Below are 20,011 nucleotides of genomic sequence, written 5' to 3' on the forward strand. Positions count from 1 at the left end.
AAAGAAGAATAAAGTAGGGGGGGATCTCACTCCCCAACTTCAAGCTCTACTATAAAGCCATAGTAATCAAGACAATTTGGTACTGGCACAAGAGCAGAGCCACAGACCAATGGAACAGACTAGAGAATCCAGACATTAACCCAGACATATATGGTCAATTAATATTTGATAAAGGAGCCATGGACATACAATGGCGAAATGACAGTCTCTTCAACAGATGGTGCTGGCAAAACTGGACAGCTACATGTAGGAGAATGAAACTGGACCATTGTCTAACCCCATATACAAAAGTAAACTCAAAATGGATCAAAGACCTGAATGTAAGCCATGAAACCATTAAACTCTTGGAAGAAAACATAGGCAAAAACCTCTTAGACATAAACATGAGTGACCTCTTCTTGAACATATCTCCCTGGGCAAGGAAAACAACAGCAAAAATGAGTAAGTGGGACTATATTAAGCTGAAAAGCTTCTGTACAGCAAAAGATACCATCAATAGAACAGGAAGGATCCCTACAGTATGGGAGAATATATTTGAAAATGACACATCCGATAAAGGCTTGACGTCCAGAATATATAAAGAGCTCACACGCCTCAACAAACAAAAAACAAATAACCCAATTAAAATATGGGCAGAGGAACTGAACAGACAGTTCTCCAAAAAAGAAATACAGATGGCCAACAGACACATGAAAAGATGCTCCACATCGCTAATTATCAGAGAAATGCAAATTAAAACTACAATGAGGTATCACCTCACACCAGTAAGGATGGCTGCCATTCAAAAGACAAACAACAACAAATGTTGGCGAGGCTGTGGAGAAAGGGGAACCCTCCTACACTGCTGGTGGGAATGTAAATCAGTTCAACCATTGTGGAAAGCAGTATGGAGGTACATCAAAATGCTCAAAACAGACTTACCATTTGACCCAGGAATTGCACTCCTAGGAATTTACCCTAAGAACGCAGCAATAAAGTTTGAGAAACACAGATGCACCCCTATGTTTATTGCAGCACTATTTACAATAGCCAAGAATTGGAAGCAACCTAAATGTCCATCGATAGATGAATGGATAAAGAAGACGTGGTACATATACACAATGGAATACTACTCAGCCATAAGAAAAGGGCAAATCCTACCATTTGCAGCAACATGGATGGAGCTGGAGGGTATTATGCTCAGTGAAACAAGCCAAGCGGAGAAAGAGAAATACCAAATGATTTCACTCATCTGTGGAGTATAAGAACAAAGGAAAAACTGAAGGAACAAAACAGCAGCAGAATCATAGAACTCAAGAATGGACTAACAGGTACCAAAGGGAAAGGGACTGGGGAGGATGGGTGGGTAGGGAGGGATAAGGGGGGGGAGAAGTAGGGGGGTATTAAGATTAATATGCATGGGGGGGTAGGAGAAAAGGGAGGGCTGTACAACACAGAGAAGGCAAGTAGTGATTCTACATTTTGCTATGCTGATGGACAGTGAATGTAAAGGGGTTTATAAGGGGGACCTGGTATAGGGGAGAGCCTAGTAAACATAATATTCATCATGTAAGTGTAGATTAATGATACCAAAAAAAAAAAAAGGCAGTTCCTGTGTGGTGACCTCCAATGAGTTCTACACAAGGGTATAAAGGGCATATAAAAGTGTAGGCAAAGGGTCTGTTTGAGTCTATACAGAAGATCAAAGCCTAATTGGGCTACCCCGAAAATGAACTAAGATACGATATGAAAGAGAACTTCCAACATCAGCAGTCTATGGAAGACTCAAGCCAGAAGATGATCATCAAAAAACCCCAACAAAGATCCACGCACTGCTACAGGTGTAGATGCATTCATCCCACCAGTTCCTGGACTTGCCATGGGAATGAGGAAGGAGATATCTAAGCTGGCCTGTGCATACAGTAAAACAACAAATTTGACTGGATCTATACTGTTGGAACTCAACAAAGAATTTGGAGAAGTGCAAATTGTAGCACTCCAAAGTCTTACAACTACAAACTATTTACTGTTAAAAGAACATATGGCATGTAAACAGTCCCCAGGAATGGGTTGTTTTAATTTGTCTGATTTCTCTCAGACTGTTCAAGTTCAGTTGGACAATATCCACCATATCATAGATAAGTTTTCACAAATGCCTAAGGTGCCTAACTGGTTTTCTTGGTTTCACTGGCGATGGCTGGTAATTACAGATATGCTTTGGTTATGTAACTACACTCCTATTATGTTAATGTGTGTGTGCAATTTTAGTAGCTTAAAACCTATACATGCTGAAGTACACTACAAGAAGATATGTCAAAGAAATAATCAATCTTCCCATGTTTCCTTCCGCCTGCTATTTCTATAGCTTTTCTTCTTCCTTCCTAATTACAACCCTTAAATAGAATTCGTGCCTCATATAAAATTTACCGAGTATCATAATTCTTCCAAGTGGTAAAGATACCTCAAGACAAATGCTGGGCATAGAAGCCACAGGGCATAAATATGCAAAGAAGTAAAAAGCTAACCTTTTCAAACAATAAGGCTTCCCTCTCACTTACCAACTTCACATTTCCCTGTATGGCCCCGGAAGATGACTGGTTAGCCAGAGACGGGTAAGATTCCTCAAGGGAGGAACAACCTAAGACAGGCACAGTCGCAGGGGGACCATCAGGTGAGAAATTGGGGATCAACAGAGGTGAGGCTTAGAACCTCACCCCCCCTGTTCTGAGAGAAATCTTCTGCATACGTGGATGTTTTATTGCCCTTGTCTACCTTGGATTAACACATAGTCTACAGGCACACACCTGATCATCTACATTTGCTCTCTTACAACACTAAACTATGTTTTCTACCTTTATCTTGTATCTACCTACCACTTCAGCATTTTATTAAAAATAATAATAATAAAGAGAGAAATGTGGTATCCACATATAAATCAAGTATAAAAACCAAATGAGTATTCATATTTGAACTGACTGTTTAGAGTTCATAATGCATGAGCAAAACCGAAAGTTTCTGTGATGACTGCCCTTGTACTGTTCACTATGTAACTTATTCATTATGTAAGAATTTGTTCTACATGTAAGAACTTGTTTGTTATGCCTCAGAAGATTGGAGACTGATGAAAATTAGGCTTGGGGTGGATTAATGATTGTGCATTGAGCATTGACTCCCCTATACAGAATTTTATTGTTGTTAACAACCATTTGATCAATAAATATGGAGATGCCCTCACAAAAAAAAAAAAAAAAAAGGACAGACTTCCAATGGTAAAATAAATAAGTAACCGGGATGTAATGTATAGCATAAGGAATATAGTCAAGATATTGTAACAGCTTGGTAGGGTGATAGCTGGAACCTAGAATTATGTATATAAATGTTTTATCACTGTGTTGTACACTTGAAACTAATGTAATGTAATACTGTGCGTCAACTACCCTTCAATAAAAAATAATTATTTAAAAAAAAAAAAAATTAAAAATAGAACTACCATAAGATCCAGCAATCCCTCTTCTGGGTATTTATCCAGGACGGAAGGATCGCAAAGAGTTATCTGACATCCTGGGAACAACCTAAATTTCCATTCACAAATGAATGAGTAAAGAAAATGTGGTACGTGCATGCAATGGAATATATTCAGCTATTAAAAGAAAGAAGAAAGGAGCCAACATGGCAGTGTGAGAAGGACAGTGGGTATCTCCTCCCAAAAACATATATATTTTTGAAAATACAACAAATACAACTAATCCTAAAAGAGAGACCAGAAGACAGGACAACAGCCTGACTACATCCACACGTGCGAGAGCCAAGAGCCTGGTGAAAGGGGTAAGATACAACACCCGGCCCGGCAGGACCCGAGCACACCTCCCCCCAGCTCCCGGCAGGAGGGAGAGGGAGCCCAGGACTGCTAAACACCCAGCCCCAGCCACCCGCACCAGAGTGCAGACACAGTGCAAGCGTGGAGGGCTGGAAACTAGGGAAACAGGGCAGCAAGACCTCTGAGTGGGTGCTGAAGCTGATGCCCCTGGGACAAAGAAAAGCCAGTGCTTTTTGAAAGTCTTAAAGGGACAGGGATTTAACAGCCAGATGGAAACAACACAGGTCGCAGCCCAGTGGCTGGAAATTACAGGGAAAACCGGGCACACTAACCCTCTAGGCAACATCTCTGAGACGCCTCACGGAGGTAAACAGCCAAACAGCCCCCCCACCCCTGTCCATTACCCCTCCCGGCGCTGTGAAAACAGAGAAACAACCTAAGGCAAAACGCCCACAGAACGAAAATTCATACACTTCGGCCGGGCAAGACACAAAGACCCAGCCTACACGCAATTACCCAACACAAGCCAATAGGGGTCGCAGTTGTCCCAGTAAAGAAAGGCCAGTAGCAAGTGAAAAGTTTGGCCATCCCAGCTGACAGTCAATACCACCTGTCAACATGAAAAGGCAAAAAAATATGATCCAGACAAGACTAACCCAGACAGCTTCGGCATCTGCTACATCTTCCCCTGAGAAGGAACCTGGGGAGATAGATTTAGCCAGTCTTCCTGAAAAAGAATTCAAAACAAAAGTCATAACCATGCTGATGGACTTGCAGAGAAATATGCAAGAACTAAGGAAGGAGAATACAAAAATAAAACAAGCTCTGGAAGGACTTCAAAACAGAATGGACGAGATGCAAGAGATCATTAATGGACTAGAAAACAGAGAACAGGAACGCAGAGAAGCTGATACAGAGAGAGATAAAAGGATCTCCAGGAATGGAAGAATTTTAAGAGAGCCGAGTGACCAATCGAAAAGGAACAATATACGAATTATAGGGATACCAGAAGAAGTAGAGAGAGAAAAAGGGATAGAAAGTGTCTTTGAAGAAACAATTGCCAAAAACTTCCCCAAACTAGGGGAAGAAACGACCTCTCAGACCACAGAGGTTCACAGAACTCCCATGACAAGGGATTCAAGGAGGGCAACAACAAGACACATAATAATTAAAACGGCAAAGATCAAAGACAAGGACAAAGTATTAAAGGCAGCCAGAGAGAAAAAAAGGTTACCTACAAAGGAAGACCCATCAGGCTATCACCAGACTTCTCAACAGAAACCCTACAGGCCAGAAGAGAATGGCATGATATACTTAATGCAATGAAACAGAAGGGCCTCGAACCAAGACTACTGTATCCAGCACGAATATCATTTAAATATGAAGGAGGGATTAAACAATTCCCAGACAAGCAAAAGTTGAGGGAATTTGCCTCCCACAAACCACCTCTTCAGGGCATCCTACAGGGACTGCTCTAGATGGGAGCACTCCTAAAAAGAGCACAGAACAAAACACCCAACATATGAAGAAGGGAGGAGTAGGAATAAGAAGGGAGAGAAATAAAGAATCATCAGACCGCATTTATAATAGCTCAACCAGTGAGTTAAGTTAGACAGTAAGATAGTAAAGAAGCGAACCCTGAACCTTTGGTAACCACAAACTTAAAGCCTGCAAAGGCAATAAGTTCATACCTTTTAATAATCACCCTAAATGTAAATGGACTGAATGCACCAATCAAAAGACACAGAGTAATAGAATGGATAAAAAAGCAAGATCCATCCATATGCTGCTTACAAGAGACTCACCTCAAACCCAAAGACATACACAGACTTAAAGTCAAGGGATGGAAGAAGATATTTCATGCAAACAACAAAGAGAAGAAAGCAGGTGTTGCAATTCTGGTATCAGACAAAACAGACTTCAAAATAAAGAAAGTAACAAAAGACAAAGAAGGACATTACATAATGATAAAGGGCTCACTCCAACAAGAGGATATAACCATTACAAATATATATGCACCCAATACAGGAGCACCAACATACCTGAAACAAATACTAACAGAACTAAAGGAGGAAACAGAATGCAATGCATTCATTCTAGGAGACTTCAACACACCACTCACTCCAAAGGACAGTTCCACCAGACAGAAAATAAGTAAGGACACAGAGGCACTGAACAACACACTAGAACAGATGGACCTAATAGACATCTACAGAACTCCACATCCAAAAGCAACAGGATACACATTCTTCTCAAGTGCACATGGAACATTCTCCAGAATACACCATATACCAGGCCACAAAAAGAGCCTCAGTAAATTCCAAAAGATTGAAATCCTACCAACCAACTTTTCAGACCACAAAGGCATAAAACTAGAAATAAACCATACAAAGAAAGCAAAAAGGCTCACAAACACATGGAGGCTTAACAACATGCTCCTAAATAATCAATGGATCAATGACCAAATCAAAATGGAGATCCAGCAATATATGGAAACAAATGACAACAACAACACTAAGCCCCAACTTCTGTGGGACGCAGCAAAAGCAGTCTTAAGAGGAAAGTATATAGCACTCCAAGCATATTTAAAAAAGGAAGAACAATCCCAAATGAATGATCTAATGTCACAATTATCGAAATTGGAAAAAGAAGAACAAATGAGGCCTAAGGTTAGCAGAAGGAGGGACATAATAAAGATCAGAGAAGAAATAAATAAAATTGAGAAGAATAAAACAATAGCAAAAATCAATGAAACCAAAAGCTGGTTCTTCGAGAAAATTAACAAAATAGATAAGCCTCTAGCCAGACTTATTAAGAGGAAAAGAGAGTCAACACAAATCAACAGTATCAGAAACAAGAAAGGAAAAATCACGACGGACCCCACAGAAATACAAAGAATTCTTAGAGAATACTATGAAAACCTATATGCTAACAAGCTGGGAAACCTAGGAGAAATGGACAACTTCCTGGAAAAATACAACCTTCCAAGACTGACCCAGAAAGAAACAGAAAATCTAAACAGACCAATTACCAGCAACAAAATTGAAGAGGTAATCAAAAAACTACCCAAGAACAAAACCCCCGGACCAGATGGACTTACCTCGGAATTTTATCAGACATACAGGGAAGACATAGTACCCATTCTCCTTAAAGTTTTCCAAAATATAGAAGAGGACGGTATACTCCCAAACTCATTCCATGAAGCTAACATCACCCTAATACCAAAACCAGGCAAAGACACCACCAAAAAAGAAAACTACAGACCAATATCCCTGATGAACATAGATGCAAAAGTACTCAACAAAATATTAGCAAACCGAATTCAAAAATACATCAAAAGGATCATACACCATGACCAAGTGGGATTCATCCCAGGAATGCAAGGATGGTACAACATTCAAAAGTCCATCAACATCATCCACCACATCAACAAAAAGAAAGACAAAAACCACATGATCACCTCCATAGATGCTGAAAAAGCATTTGACAAAGTTCAACATCCATTCATGATAAAAACTCTCAGCAAAATGGGAATAGAGGGCAAGTATCTCAACATAATAAAGGCCATCCATGAAAAACCCACAGCCAACATTATATTGAACAGCGAGAAGCTGAAAGCTTTTCCTCTGAGATTGGGAACTAGACAGGGATGCCCACTCTCCCCACTGTTATTTAACATAGTACTGGAGGTCCTAGCCACGGCAATCAGACAAAATAAAGAAATACAAGGAATCCAGATTGGTAAAGAAGAAGTTAAACTGTCACTATTTGCAGATGACATGATACTGTACATAAAAAACCCTAAAGACTCTACCCCAAAACTACTAGAACTGATATCAGAATACAACAAAGTTGCAGGATACAAAATCAACACACAGAAATCTGTGGCTTTCCTATACACTAACAATGAAACAACAGAAAGAGAAATCAGGAAAACAACTCCATTCACAATTGCATTAAAAAAAAATAAAATACCTAGGAATAAACCTAACCAAAGAAGTGAAAGACTTATACTCTGAAAACTACAAGTCACTCTTAAGAGAAATTAAAGGGGACACTAACAGATGGAAACGCATCCCATGCTCGTGGCTAGGAAGAATTAATATCGTCAAAATGGCCATCCTGCCCAAAGCAATATACAGATTTGATGCAATCCCTATGAAACTACCAGCAACATTCTTCAATGAACTGGAACAAATAATTCAAAAATTCATATGGAACTACCAAAGACCACGAATAGCCAAAGCAATCCAGAGAAAGAAGAATAAAGTAGGGGGGATCTCACTCCCCAACTTCAAGCTCTATTATAAAGCCATAGTAATCAAGACAATTTGGTACTGGCACAAGAACAGAGCCACAGACCAATGGAACAGACTAGAGAATCCAGACATTAACCCAGACGTATATGGTCAATTAATATTTGATAAAGGAGCCATGGACATACAATGGCGAAATGACAGTCTCTTCAACAGATGGTGCTGGCAAAACTGGACAGCTACATGTAGGAGAATGAAACTGGACCATTGTCTAACCCCATATACAAAAGTAAACTCAAAATGGATCAAAGACCTGAATGTAAGTCATGAAACCATTAAACTCTTGGAAGAAAACATAGGCAAAAACTTCTTAGACATAAACATGAGTGACCTCTTCTTGAACGTATCTCCCCGGGCAAGGAAAACAACAGCAAAAATGAACAAGTGGGACTATATTAAGCTGAAAAGCTTCTGTACAGCAAGTCACCATCAATAGAACAAAAAGGAACCCTACAGCATGGGAGAATATATTTGAAAATGACACATCCGATAAAGGCTTGACGTCCAGAATATATAAAGAGCTCACACGCCTCAACAAACAAAAAACAAATAACCCAATTAAAAAATGGGCAGAGGAACTGAACAGACAGTTCTCCAAAAAAGAAATACAGATGGCCAACAGACACATGAAAAGATGCTCCACATCGCTAATTATCAGAGAAATGCAAATTAAAACTACAATGAGGTATCACCTCACACCAGTAAGGATGGCTGCCATCCAAAAGACAAACAACAACAAATGTTGGCAAGGCTGTGGAGAAAGGGGAACCCTCCTACACTGCTGGTGGGAATGTAAATCAGTTCAACCATTGTGGAAAGCAGTATGGAGGTACATCAAAATGCTCAAAACAGACTTACCATTTGACCCAGGAATTGCACTCCTAGGAATTTACCCTAAGAATGCAGCAATCAAGTATGAGAAAGACCAATGCACCCCTATGTTTATTGCAGCACTATTTACAATAGCCAAGAATTGGAAGCAACCTAAATGTCCATCAATAGATGAATGGATAAAGAAGATGTGGTACATATACACAATGGAATACTACTCAGCCATAAGAAAAGGGCAAATCCTACCATTTGCAGCAACATGGATGGAGCTGGAGGGTATTATGCTCAGTGAAACAAGCCAAGCGGAGAAAGAGAAATACCAAATGATTTCACTCATCTGTGGAGTATAAGAACAAAGGAAAAACTGAAGGAACAAAACAGCAGCAGAATCATAGAACTCAAGAATGGACTAACAGGTACCAAAGGGAAAGGGACTCGGGAGGATGGGTGGGTAGGGAGGGAAGGGGGGGTAGAAAAAGGGGGGTATTAAGATTAGAATGCATGGGGGGGTGGGAGAAAGGGGAGGGCTGTACAACACAGAGAAGACAAGTAGAGATTCTACAACATTTTGCTACGCTGATGGACAGTGACTGTAAAGGGGTATATAGGGGGGACCTGCTATAGGGGAGAGCCTAGTAAACAAAATATTCATCATGGAAGTGTAGATTAATGATAAAAAAAAAAAAGCAGTTCCTGTGTGGTGACCTCCAATGAGTTCTACACAATGATATAAAGGGCATATAAAAGTGTAGGCCAAGGGTCTGTTTGTGTTTATACAGAGGATCAAAGCCTAATTGGGCTACCCCGAAAATGAACTAAGATACGATATGAAAGAGAACTTCCAACATCAGCAGTCTATGGAAGACTCAAGCCAGAAGATGATCATCAAAAAACCCCAACAAAGATCCATGCACTGCTACAGCTGTAGATGCACTCATCCCACCAGTTCCTGGACTTGCCATGGGAATGAAGGAGTTATCTAAGCTGGCCTGTGCATACAGTAAAACAACAAATTTGACTGGATCTATACTGTTGGAACTCAACCAAGAATTAGGAGAACTGCAAAATGTAGCTCTCCAAAATCTTACAACTACAGACTATTTACTGTTAAAAGAACATATGGGATGTGAACAGTCCCCAGGAATGGACTGTTTTAATTTGTCTGATTTCTCTCAGACTGTTCAAGTTCAGTTGGACAATATCCACCATATCATAGATAAGTTTTCACAAATGCCTAAGGTGCCTAACTGGTTTTCTTGGTTTCACTGGAGATGGCTGGTAATTACAGGTATGCTTTGGTTATGTAACTACACTCCTATTATGTTAATGTGTGTGGGCAATTTAATTAGTAGTTTAAAACCTATACATGCTTAAGTTACTCTACAAGAAGATATGTCAAAGAAATAATCAATCTTCCCATGTTTTCTTCCGCCTGATACTTCTATAGCTTTTCTTCTTCCTTCCTAATTACAACCCTTAAATAGAATTCGTGCCTCATATCAAATTTACCGAGTATCATAATTCTTCCAAGTGGTAAAGACACCTCAAGACAAATGCTGGGCATAGAAGCCACAGGGCATAAATATGCAAAGAAGTAAAAAGCTAACCTTTTCAAACAATAAGGCTTCTCTCTCACTTACCAACTTAACATTTCCCTGTATGGCCCCGGAAGATGACTGGTTAGCCAGAGACGGGTAAGATTCCTCAAGGGAGAAACAACCTAAGACAGGCACAGTCGCAGGGGGGCCATCAGGTGAGAAAAAGGGGGATCAACAGAAGTGAGGCTTAGAACCTCCCCCCCCCACTGTTCTGAGAGAAATCTTCTGCATATGTGGATGTTTTATGGCCCTTGTCTAGCTTGGATTAACACATAGTCTACAGGCACACACCTGATCATCTACATTTGCTCTCTTACAACACTAAACTATGTTTTCTACCTTTATCTTGTATCTACCTACCACTTCAGCATTTTATTAAAAATAATAATAACAAAGAGAGAAATGTGGTATCCACATATAAATCAAGTATAAAAATCAAATGAGTATTCATATTTGAACTGTTTATAGTTCATAATGCATAAGCAAAACCGAAAGCTTCTGTGATGACTGCCCTTGTAATGTTCACCATGTAACTTATTCACTATGTAAGAATTTGTTCTCCATGTAAGAACTTGTTCTTTATGCTTCAGAAGATTGGAGACTGATGAAAATTAGGCTTGGGGTGGATTAATGATTGTGCATTGTGCATTGAGTCCCCTATACAGAATTTTATTGTTGTTAACAACCATTTGATCAGTAAATATGAGAGATGCCCTCACAAAAAAAAAATATATATATATACACACTTCTAATTGTAAAATAAATAAGTAACCGGGATGTAATGTATAGCATAAGGAATATAGTCAAAATATTGAAAGAACTTGGTATGGTGATAGCTGGTACCTAGAATTATCATGTATATAAATGTTGAATCACTGTGTTGTACACCTGAAACTAATGTAATACTGTGTGTCAACTACCCTTCAATAAAAAACAATTATCTAAAAAAAAAAAAAAAAAGAAGAAACCCTATTATATCCTATACCATGATGAACCCTGAAAACATGCTAGGTAAAATAACTCATAACAGAAGGACAAATATTGCATGATTCTACTTATATGAAATATGTAAAGTAATCAAATTTACAGAAACAGAAAATAACAGTGGTGGCCCTGGAGGCTGGGTAAAGAGGAAATAATGAGTTGTTCAATGGATATAGAGTTTCAGTCATGCAAGATGAAAAAGTTCGAGATATGCTATAAAAAAATGTACTTATTAGTTAACAATGCCATACTGTACACTTAAAAAATGTGTTAGGAGACAAATCTTATGTGTTTTTAACAATTAAAAAAAAAAAAAAAAACTTACAGCAGGATACATCAAAAACTGCTGAAAACCAAAGATGAAGATAAAATCTTTATAGAAAAATGATAAACCAATGCAAACACTAACCACAAGAAAGCTGCATAACAAAGTAAGCATCAGAAAAAAGAGCCAGAATGATACCAAAATATCACACAAATGATAAAAGTAATTTCACCAAGATACAATAATCCTACATATGTAAGCACCTGCCAACAGAGCCTCAAAAGACATGAAGAACAGATGGAACAGAAAAAACAAACAGGCCAATTCACAATGACAGACAGTTTATACTCCTCTCTCAGTGGCTGATAGAAGATGTAAAAGTCAGTAAAGATATAGAAAATACCTTGATGAAAGGTTAGTTCTTTTCTCAACTTTTTCTCTGGAGGGTAAACCCACAATGTCATCTACGTTCTGTATACAGGGAAGTTTCTGCTCCTGATTGACTTCATCTTCATTTATCTCAGGTCTTAAAGACTGACACTTATCTATGAATACAAAATGCATGTTATTCTAAAAAACAACAGCAAAGACATCTATTTTTTAAAGCACAAAGGAAATTAAATATAACAATGTCTTCCTACAAATTATTAATCCTTTCAACATTCAAATTCCTATATGCAAGACATAGACCTTATTTTTAGAACATTAATGAAAACTTAATCAACTTACAGCTGTTTTTTTTGAGGCTCAGTACAGATTTCCTGGGCAGTTTACAGCTTCTTCTTTTATCAAGTTTAAAATTTAAGTGGTTAAACTGATTTGCTTTATATGTCCAATGAAGAAGCTAAAAGTGGACTTGACTATTATTTTGTTCCTTATAAGTGTCATAGTTAATAACACAGTAACAGCTATCATTTATTAAGAACTTACTAAGTGAAACTCTAAGTCCATCAGATGTATCAGCTCATTAATATTCAAAACATTCCTATTACAAGGTATTAATATTAACCCCATCATAGAGAAGAACCTGAGTTCAAAAATCTTCAGTGACTTGACTTGTCCATCATCATATTTAGCAAACAGAAAAGGTGGAATCTGATTTCCAAAGTCCAGTTTCTTATTCCTAAGCTATTCTGTGTTATATGTAATGTCTTTCCTTCTTTTAGTTTACTATTTTATATATAACTGGTTGCATGTGTACAACACAGTGATTTAGCAATTATCTACAGTATTAAATGTTCACCCCAACTAGTGTAGTTACTGTCAACATTATGTTACAGAATTATTGACTATACTCTCTATGCTGTACTTTCATCTCCATGACTAACTTACATTATGACTACGATTTTGTGTCTCTTTATCCCATTCATATATTTCACCTATCCACTCCAACTCCTCCCCATTGGTAACCAACAGTCACTTCTCAGCATCCATGAGTTTACTGCTATTCTGTTCATTCTGTTTTGTTTTATTTTGAGTCCATGTATAAGTGAAATCATATGATATTTGTCTTTCTCTGCCAGGCTTATTTCATTTAGCATAATACCCTCTAAGTCACAATCCATGTTTTCACAAATGGCAGGATTTTTCTTTTTTTATAGCTGAATAATATTCCACTGTGTATATATATATGTACCACTTCTTTACTCATTCATCTATTGATGGACAGTTTGGTTGCTTTCATATCTTGCTAATAAAAGTAATGCAGCAATAAACATATGGGTATATATGTCTTTTCAAATCAGAGACCATGCTCTCTTCAGGTAAATTCCTAGGACTGGAATTACTGGGATATATGGGATTTCTATTTTCAGTTTTGTGGAACTTCTATACTACTTTACATAGTGGCTGCACTATTTTATGTACCTACCAACAGTGTAGGAGGGTGGAATGTCTTTAATAGTAAGCCATAAAACAGCATAATATTGTAGTGCTTAAAAATCATACTATGCTACCTCTAGGACTCATTTATTAAAAGCACATTGGTGAATTAAAGATGGCATGAGAGGTGAGACAGAGGCTTCCTCCTAAAACCAAATATAAGATGAAAATATAATTAATACAACTAATCTTGAGAAAGCAACAGGAAAGAGTACTGCTCCAGACTACATACACCTGGAGAAAAGAGCAGACCTCACGGAACAGGGTAACGTACCAAAGTTGTGGCCCAGCAGGACCCAAGCCCTTTCCCCACCCCAGCTCACTGGCGGGAGAAAGAGAAACTGAGCGGGGAGGAAGTGGAGGCTTGGGACTGCTGAATACGTAACTCTGGAGATCTGCGCTGGGAGCACAAACCTACATTTCATGGTGCTTTCACGACACTCATGATTAGGGGGTTGGAAAGCTCAAATAGGCAGAATTCCTGGAGAGACTGGGATTCCAACTGCTTGTGGAAAGCAGGGATCCATATCCGGCTGCTATGGGACAAAAGCTTATACCTGTGTGCTCGGCCCACTGGTTCAGGCAGTGGAGACAGGCATAGTAGCTGGGAAGCAGGAAACAGCTCTTTCTTCCCCCCAGGCACCAATACCACTCCCCTGCAACCCCCGACATTGCTTCAGGGGCTGAGCAGCTCCACAGAGTAGAGCTTCTGGACACTAGAGGGCACCATATACAAATATGAAACACCAAAGGAACAAGGTTCAGAGTAAAATTAGTATCGCCCCTGAGAAAGATGACATGGACTTCATAACTCTTCCTAAAAGGGAATTCAAAATAAAAATCATTAACATGTTAATGGAGGTACAGAAAGATATTCAAGAACTCAGGAATGAATTCTGGTCAGAGATCCAATCATTGAAGAGCACAATGGAGGGTATTAAAAGGAGATTGGATACGGTGGAGGAGACGATAAATGAAATAGAAACTAGAGAAGAGGAATACAAAGAAGCTGAAGCACAGAGAGCAAAAAGGATATCTAAGAATTAAAGAATATTGAGAGAACTGTGTGACCAATCCAAACGGAACAATATTCGCACTATACAGGTACCAGAAAAAGAAGAGAAAGAGATAGAAAGTGTCTTTGAGGAGGTAATTGCTGAAAACTTCCTCAATCTGGGGAAGGAGATAGTCTCTCAGGCCATTGAGATCCACAGATCTCCCAAAACAAGAGACCCAAGGAAGACAACACCAAGACATACAGTAATGAAAATGGCAAAGATCAAGGATAAGCACAGACTATTAAAAGCAGCCAGAGAAATAAGATCACATACAAAGGAAAGCTCATCAGGCTAACATCAGACTCCTCAGCAGAAACTTTACAGGCGAGAAGGGAGTAGCATTATGTATTTAATGCAACGAAGCAGAAGGACCTCAAACCAAGATTACGTTATCCAGCAAGATTAACATTTAAATTTGAAGGAGGGATTAAACAATTTCCAGTTAAGCAAAAGCTGAGGGAATTTACCTCCCACAAACCATCTCTACAGTCTATTTTGGAGGGACTGCTATAAATGGAAGTGTTCCAAAGGTTTAATAATTGTCATCAGAGGTAATAAAACCACAGTAAAGAAAGTAGAACAGCTAATTACTAAGAAAATGCAAAATTAAATTAACTATCCCCAAAGTCAATCAAGGGATAGACAAAGAGTACAGAATATGATACCTAATATATAAAGAATGGAGGTGGAAGAAAAAAGAGGATAAAAAGAAAAGAACATTTAGATTGTGTTTGTAATAGCATATTAAGTGAGTTAAGTTAGACTCTTAGATACTAAGGGAGTTAACCTTGAACTTTTGGTAACCACGAATCTAAAGTCTGCAATAGCAATAAGTACATACCTATCGATAATCACCCTAAATGCAAATGGACTGAATGCACGAATCAAAAGACACAGAGTCACTGAATGGATAAAAAAACAAGACCCATCTATATGCTGCTGACAAGAGACTCTAAACCCAAAGACATACACAGACTAAAAGTGATGGGATGGAAAAAGATATTTCATGCAACTAATAGAGAGAAAAAAGCAGGAGTTGCGTACTTCTATCAGACAAAATAGACTTCAAAACAAAGAAAGTCACAAGAGACAAAGAAGGACATTACATAATGATAAAGGGGTCAATCCAACAAGATATAACCATTATAAATATCTATGCTCCCAACACAGGAGAACCTACATATGTGAAACAAAAACTAACAGAATTAAAAGGGGAAATAGAATGCAATGCATTCATTCTAGGAGACTTCAACACTCCACTCACTCTGAAGGACAGATCAACCAGACAGAAAATAAGGACACAGAGGCACTGAATATCACATTAGAACAGATGGACCTAACAAACATCTACAGAACTCTACACTCAACAGCAGCAGAATACACATTCTTCTCAAGTGCACATGAAACGTTTTCAAGAACAGATCATATACTAGGCCACAAAAAGAGCCTCAGTAAATTCAAAAAGACTGAAATTGTACCAACCAGTTTCTCAGACCACAAAGGTATGGAACTAGAAATAAATTACGCAAAGAAAATGAAAAATCCCACAAACACATGGAGGCTTCACAACATGGTCCTAAATAACCAATGGATCAATGATCAAATAAAAACAGAGATCAAGCAAATGACAAATGACAACAATAATTCAACACTGCAAAATCTGTGGGACGCAGCCAAAGCCGTGCTAAGAGGAAAGGATATTGAAACACAGGCCTACCTCAGGAAAAGGAGAACAATCCTATATGAACAGTCTAAACTCACAATTAATGAAACTAGAAAAAGAAGAACAAATGAGGCCGAAAGTCAGTAAAAGGAGGGACATAATAAAGATTAAGGCAGAAATCAATAAAATTGAGATGAATAAAACAATAGAAAGAATCTATGAAAGCAAGAGCTGGTTCTTTGAGAAAATAAACAAAACAGATAAACCCTTAGTCAGACTTAACAAGAAAAAAAAGAGAATCTACATACATGAACAGAATCAGAAATGAGAAAGGAAAATTCACAACGGACACCACAGAAATACAAAGAATTATCAGAGAATACTATGAAAAATTATATGCAAACAAACTGGAGAACTAAGAAGAAATGGACAACTTTCTAGAAAAATACAACCTTCCAAGGCTGACCAAGGAAGAAACAGCGAATCTAAACAGACCAATTACTAGCAATGAAATTAAACTGGTAATCAAAAATCTACCTAAGAACAAAACTCCTGGACCAGATGGCTTCACCGCTGAATTTTATCAAACATTTAGTGAAGACCTAATACCCATCCTCCTTAAAGTTTTCCAAAGAGTAGAAGAAGAGGGAATACTTTCAAACTCATTCTGAGGTCAGCATCACCCTAATACCAAAACCAGGCAAAGATACCACAAAAAAAGAAAATTACAGACTAATATCCCCGATGAACATAGATGCAAAAATACTCAACAAAATATTAGCAAACTGAATTCAAAAATACATTAAAAAGATCATCCATCATAATTAAGTAGGATTTATTCCAGGGATGCAAGGACGGTACAACATTTGAAAATCCATCAACACCATCCACCACATCAACAAAAAGAAGGAAAAAAACCACATGATCATCTCCATAGATGCTGAAAAAGCATTTGACAAAATTCAACAACCATTCATGATAAAACTCTCAACAAAATGGGTATAGAGGGCAAGTACCTCAACATAATAAAGGCCATGCATGACAAACCCACAGCCAGCATCATACTTAACAGCGAAAAGCTGAAAGCTTTTCCTTTTAAGATCGGGACCAAGACAAGAATGCCCAATTTCTCCACTTATATTCAACATAGTATTGGAGATCCTAGCCACGGCAATCAGACAACACGAAGAAATAAAAGGCATCCAGCTTGGCAAGGAAGAAGTTAAACTGTCCCTGTTTGCAAATGACATGATATTGTACATAAAAAACCCTAAAGAATCCACTCCAAAACTACTAGATCTAATATCTGAATTCAGCAAAGTTGCAGGATACAAAATTAAGCACAGAAATCTGTGGCACTCCTATACACTAACAATGAACTAGCAGAGAGAGAATCAGGAAAACAATTCTATTCACAGTTGCATCAAAAAGAATAAAATACCTAGGAATAAACATAACCAAGGAAGTGAAAAACCTATAACCTGAAAACTACAAACACTCTTAAGAGAAATAAAAGAAGATACCAGTAAATGGAAACACATCCCGTGCTCATGGATAGGAAGAATTAATATTTTCAAAATGGCCATCCCGCCTATAGCAATCTATAGATTCAATGCAATTCCTATCAAAATACCAACAGCATTCTTCAACGAACTAGAGAAAATAGTTCCAAAATTCATATGGAACCACAAAAGACCTCAAATAGTCAAAACAATTCTAAGAAGGAAGAATAAAGCTAGGGGCATTACGTTCCCCAACTTCAAGCTCTACTACAAAGCCACAGTAATCAAGATAATTTGGTACTGGTACAAGGACAGACCCACAGACCAATGGAACAGACTAGAGAGCCCTGATATAAGCCCAACCATATATGGTCAATTAATATATGATAAAGGAGCCATGGATATACAATTGGGAAATGACAGCCCCTTCAACAGCTGGTGTTGGCAAAACCGGAAAGCTACATGCAAGAGAATGAAACTGGATTATTGTTTAACCCCATACACAAAAGTAAACTCGAAATGGATTAAAGACTTGAAGGTAAGTCATGAAACCATCAAACTCTTAGAAGACAACATAGGCAAACATCTCCTGAATATAAGCATGAGCAACTTCTTCCTGAACGCATCTCCTCAACAAAGGGAAACAAAAGCTAAAATGAACTCATGAGACTACATCAAACTAAAAAGTTTCTGTACAGCAAAGGACACCATCAACAGAACAAAAAGGCATCCTACAGTATGGGAGAATATATTTGTAAATGACATCCAACAAGGGGTTAACATCCAAAATATATAAAGAACTCACACGTCTCAACATCAAAAAGCAAATAACCCGATTAACAAATGGGCAGAGGATATGAACAGACACCTTTCCAAAGAAGAAATTCACATGGCCAACAGACACATGAAAAGATGCTCCACATCACTTATCATCAGGGAAATGCAAATTAAAACCACAATGTGATATCACCTCACACCAGTAAGGATGGCCAGCATCGAAAAGACTAATAACAACAAATGCTGGCAAGGATGTGGAGAAAGGGGAACCCTCCTACACTGTTGATGGGAATGTAAGCTAGTTCAACCACTGTGGAAAGCAGTATGTAGGTTCCTCAAAAAACTAAAAATAGAAATACCATTTGACCTGGGAATCCCACTCCTTGGAATTTACCCTAAGATTACAAGTTCTCAGATTCAAAAAGACATATGCACCCCTATGTTTATCGCAGCACTTTTTACAATAGCCAAGATATGGAAGCAACCTAAGTGTCCATCAGTAGATGAATGGATAAAGAAGATGTGGTACATATTCTCAATAGAATACTATTCGGCCATAAGAAAGAAAAAAATCCTACCGTTTGCAACAACATGGATGGAGCTGGAGGACATTTTGCTCAGTGAAATAAGCCAGGCGGAGAAAGACAAATGCCAAATGATTTCTCTCATTTGTGGAGTATAACAATGAAGCAAAACTGAAGGAACAAAATAGCAGCAGACTCAGAGACTCCAAGAATGAACTAGTGGTTACCAAAGGGGAGAGGTGTGGGAGGGCGGGTGGGGAGGAAGAAGGGGATTGAAGGGTATTACTATACGTGGTATGGGGGACCACAGGGAGAACAGTGTAGCATAGAGAAGGCATATAGTGGATCTGTGGCATCTTGCTGCACTGATGGACAGTGACTGCATTGGGGTATGGGTGGGGATTTGATAATATGGGTAAATGTAGTAACCACATTGTTTTTTTCATGTGAAACCTTCATAAGAGTGTTTATCAATCATACCTTAATAAAAATTTAAAAAAATATATCACATTGGTGAAGCTGAACTACATAAAACTTTAAATTTTATGGAAAGGTTGTTATGGTCTGCTATCTTTTTATTTGGTTATGTGCTTTAAGTTATCTATATATGAACTCTTAAGGAAAGAGACCAAGACTTACCTAAACTCTTAAGCCCTCATTCCCTAGCAACTCATAAGTATCAATATGTTTCATTCTAAGGGAGTTAAAAAAAAAGAAAAATTGAAGGATACTTATTCTAGTAGCTATTCTACAGAAATTAAGTAACATTGTGGGTTCAAAGAGGTACTCTGTAGAGGCAGAATATGAAAGCCTGTG

The 20,011-nt window shown here is 38.2% G+C and overlaps 1 protein-coding gene across 4 annotated transcripts in view; it reads right to left on the reverse strand.

Annotated features, from left to right (window-relative positions):
• Window positions 1–20,011, reverse strand: part of BDP1 (B double prime 1, subunit of RNA polymerase III transcription initiation factor IIIB) — a 110,219-nt gene that overhangs the window by 61,726 nt on the left and 28,482 nt on the right. For all 4 annotated transcript variants that reach the window (XR_005025276.2, XM_057494513.1, XM_057494524.1 and 1 more), the window contains one exon: window positions 12,194–12,335. Coding sequence is in view for 3 of the 4 variants with exons in the window: in XM_057494513.1 (XP_057350496.1) it covers window positions 12,194–12,335 (142 nt within the window). In the remaining variant the exon portion in view is untranslated. The remainder of the gene's footprint in view (window positions 1–12,193; window positions 12,336–20,011) is intronic.

Source organism: Manis pentadactyla, chromosome 2, assembly GCF_030020395.1.
Source record: "Manis pentadactyla isolate mManPen7 chromosome 2, mManPen7.hap1, whole genome shotgun sequence".
Lineage (NCBI taxonomy): Eukaryota > Metazoa > Chordata > Mammalia > Pholidota > Manidae > Manis > Manis pentadactyla.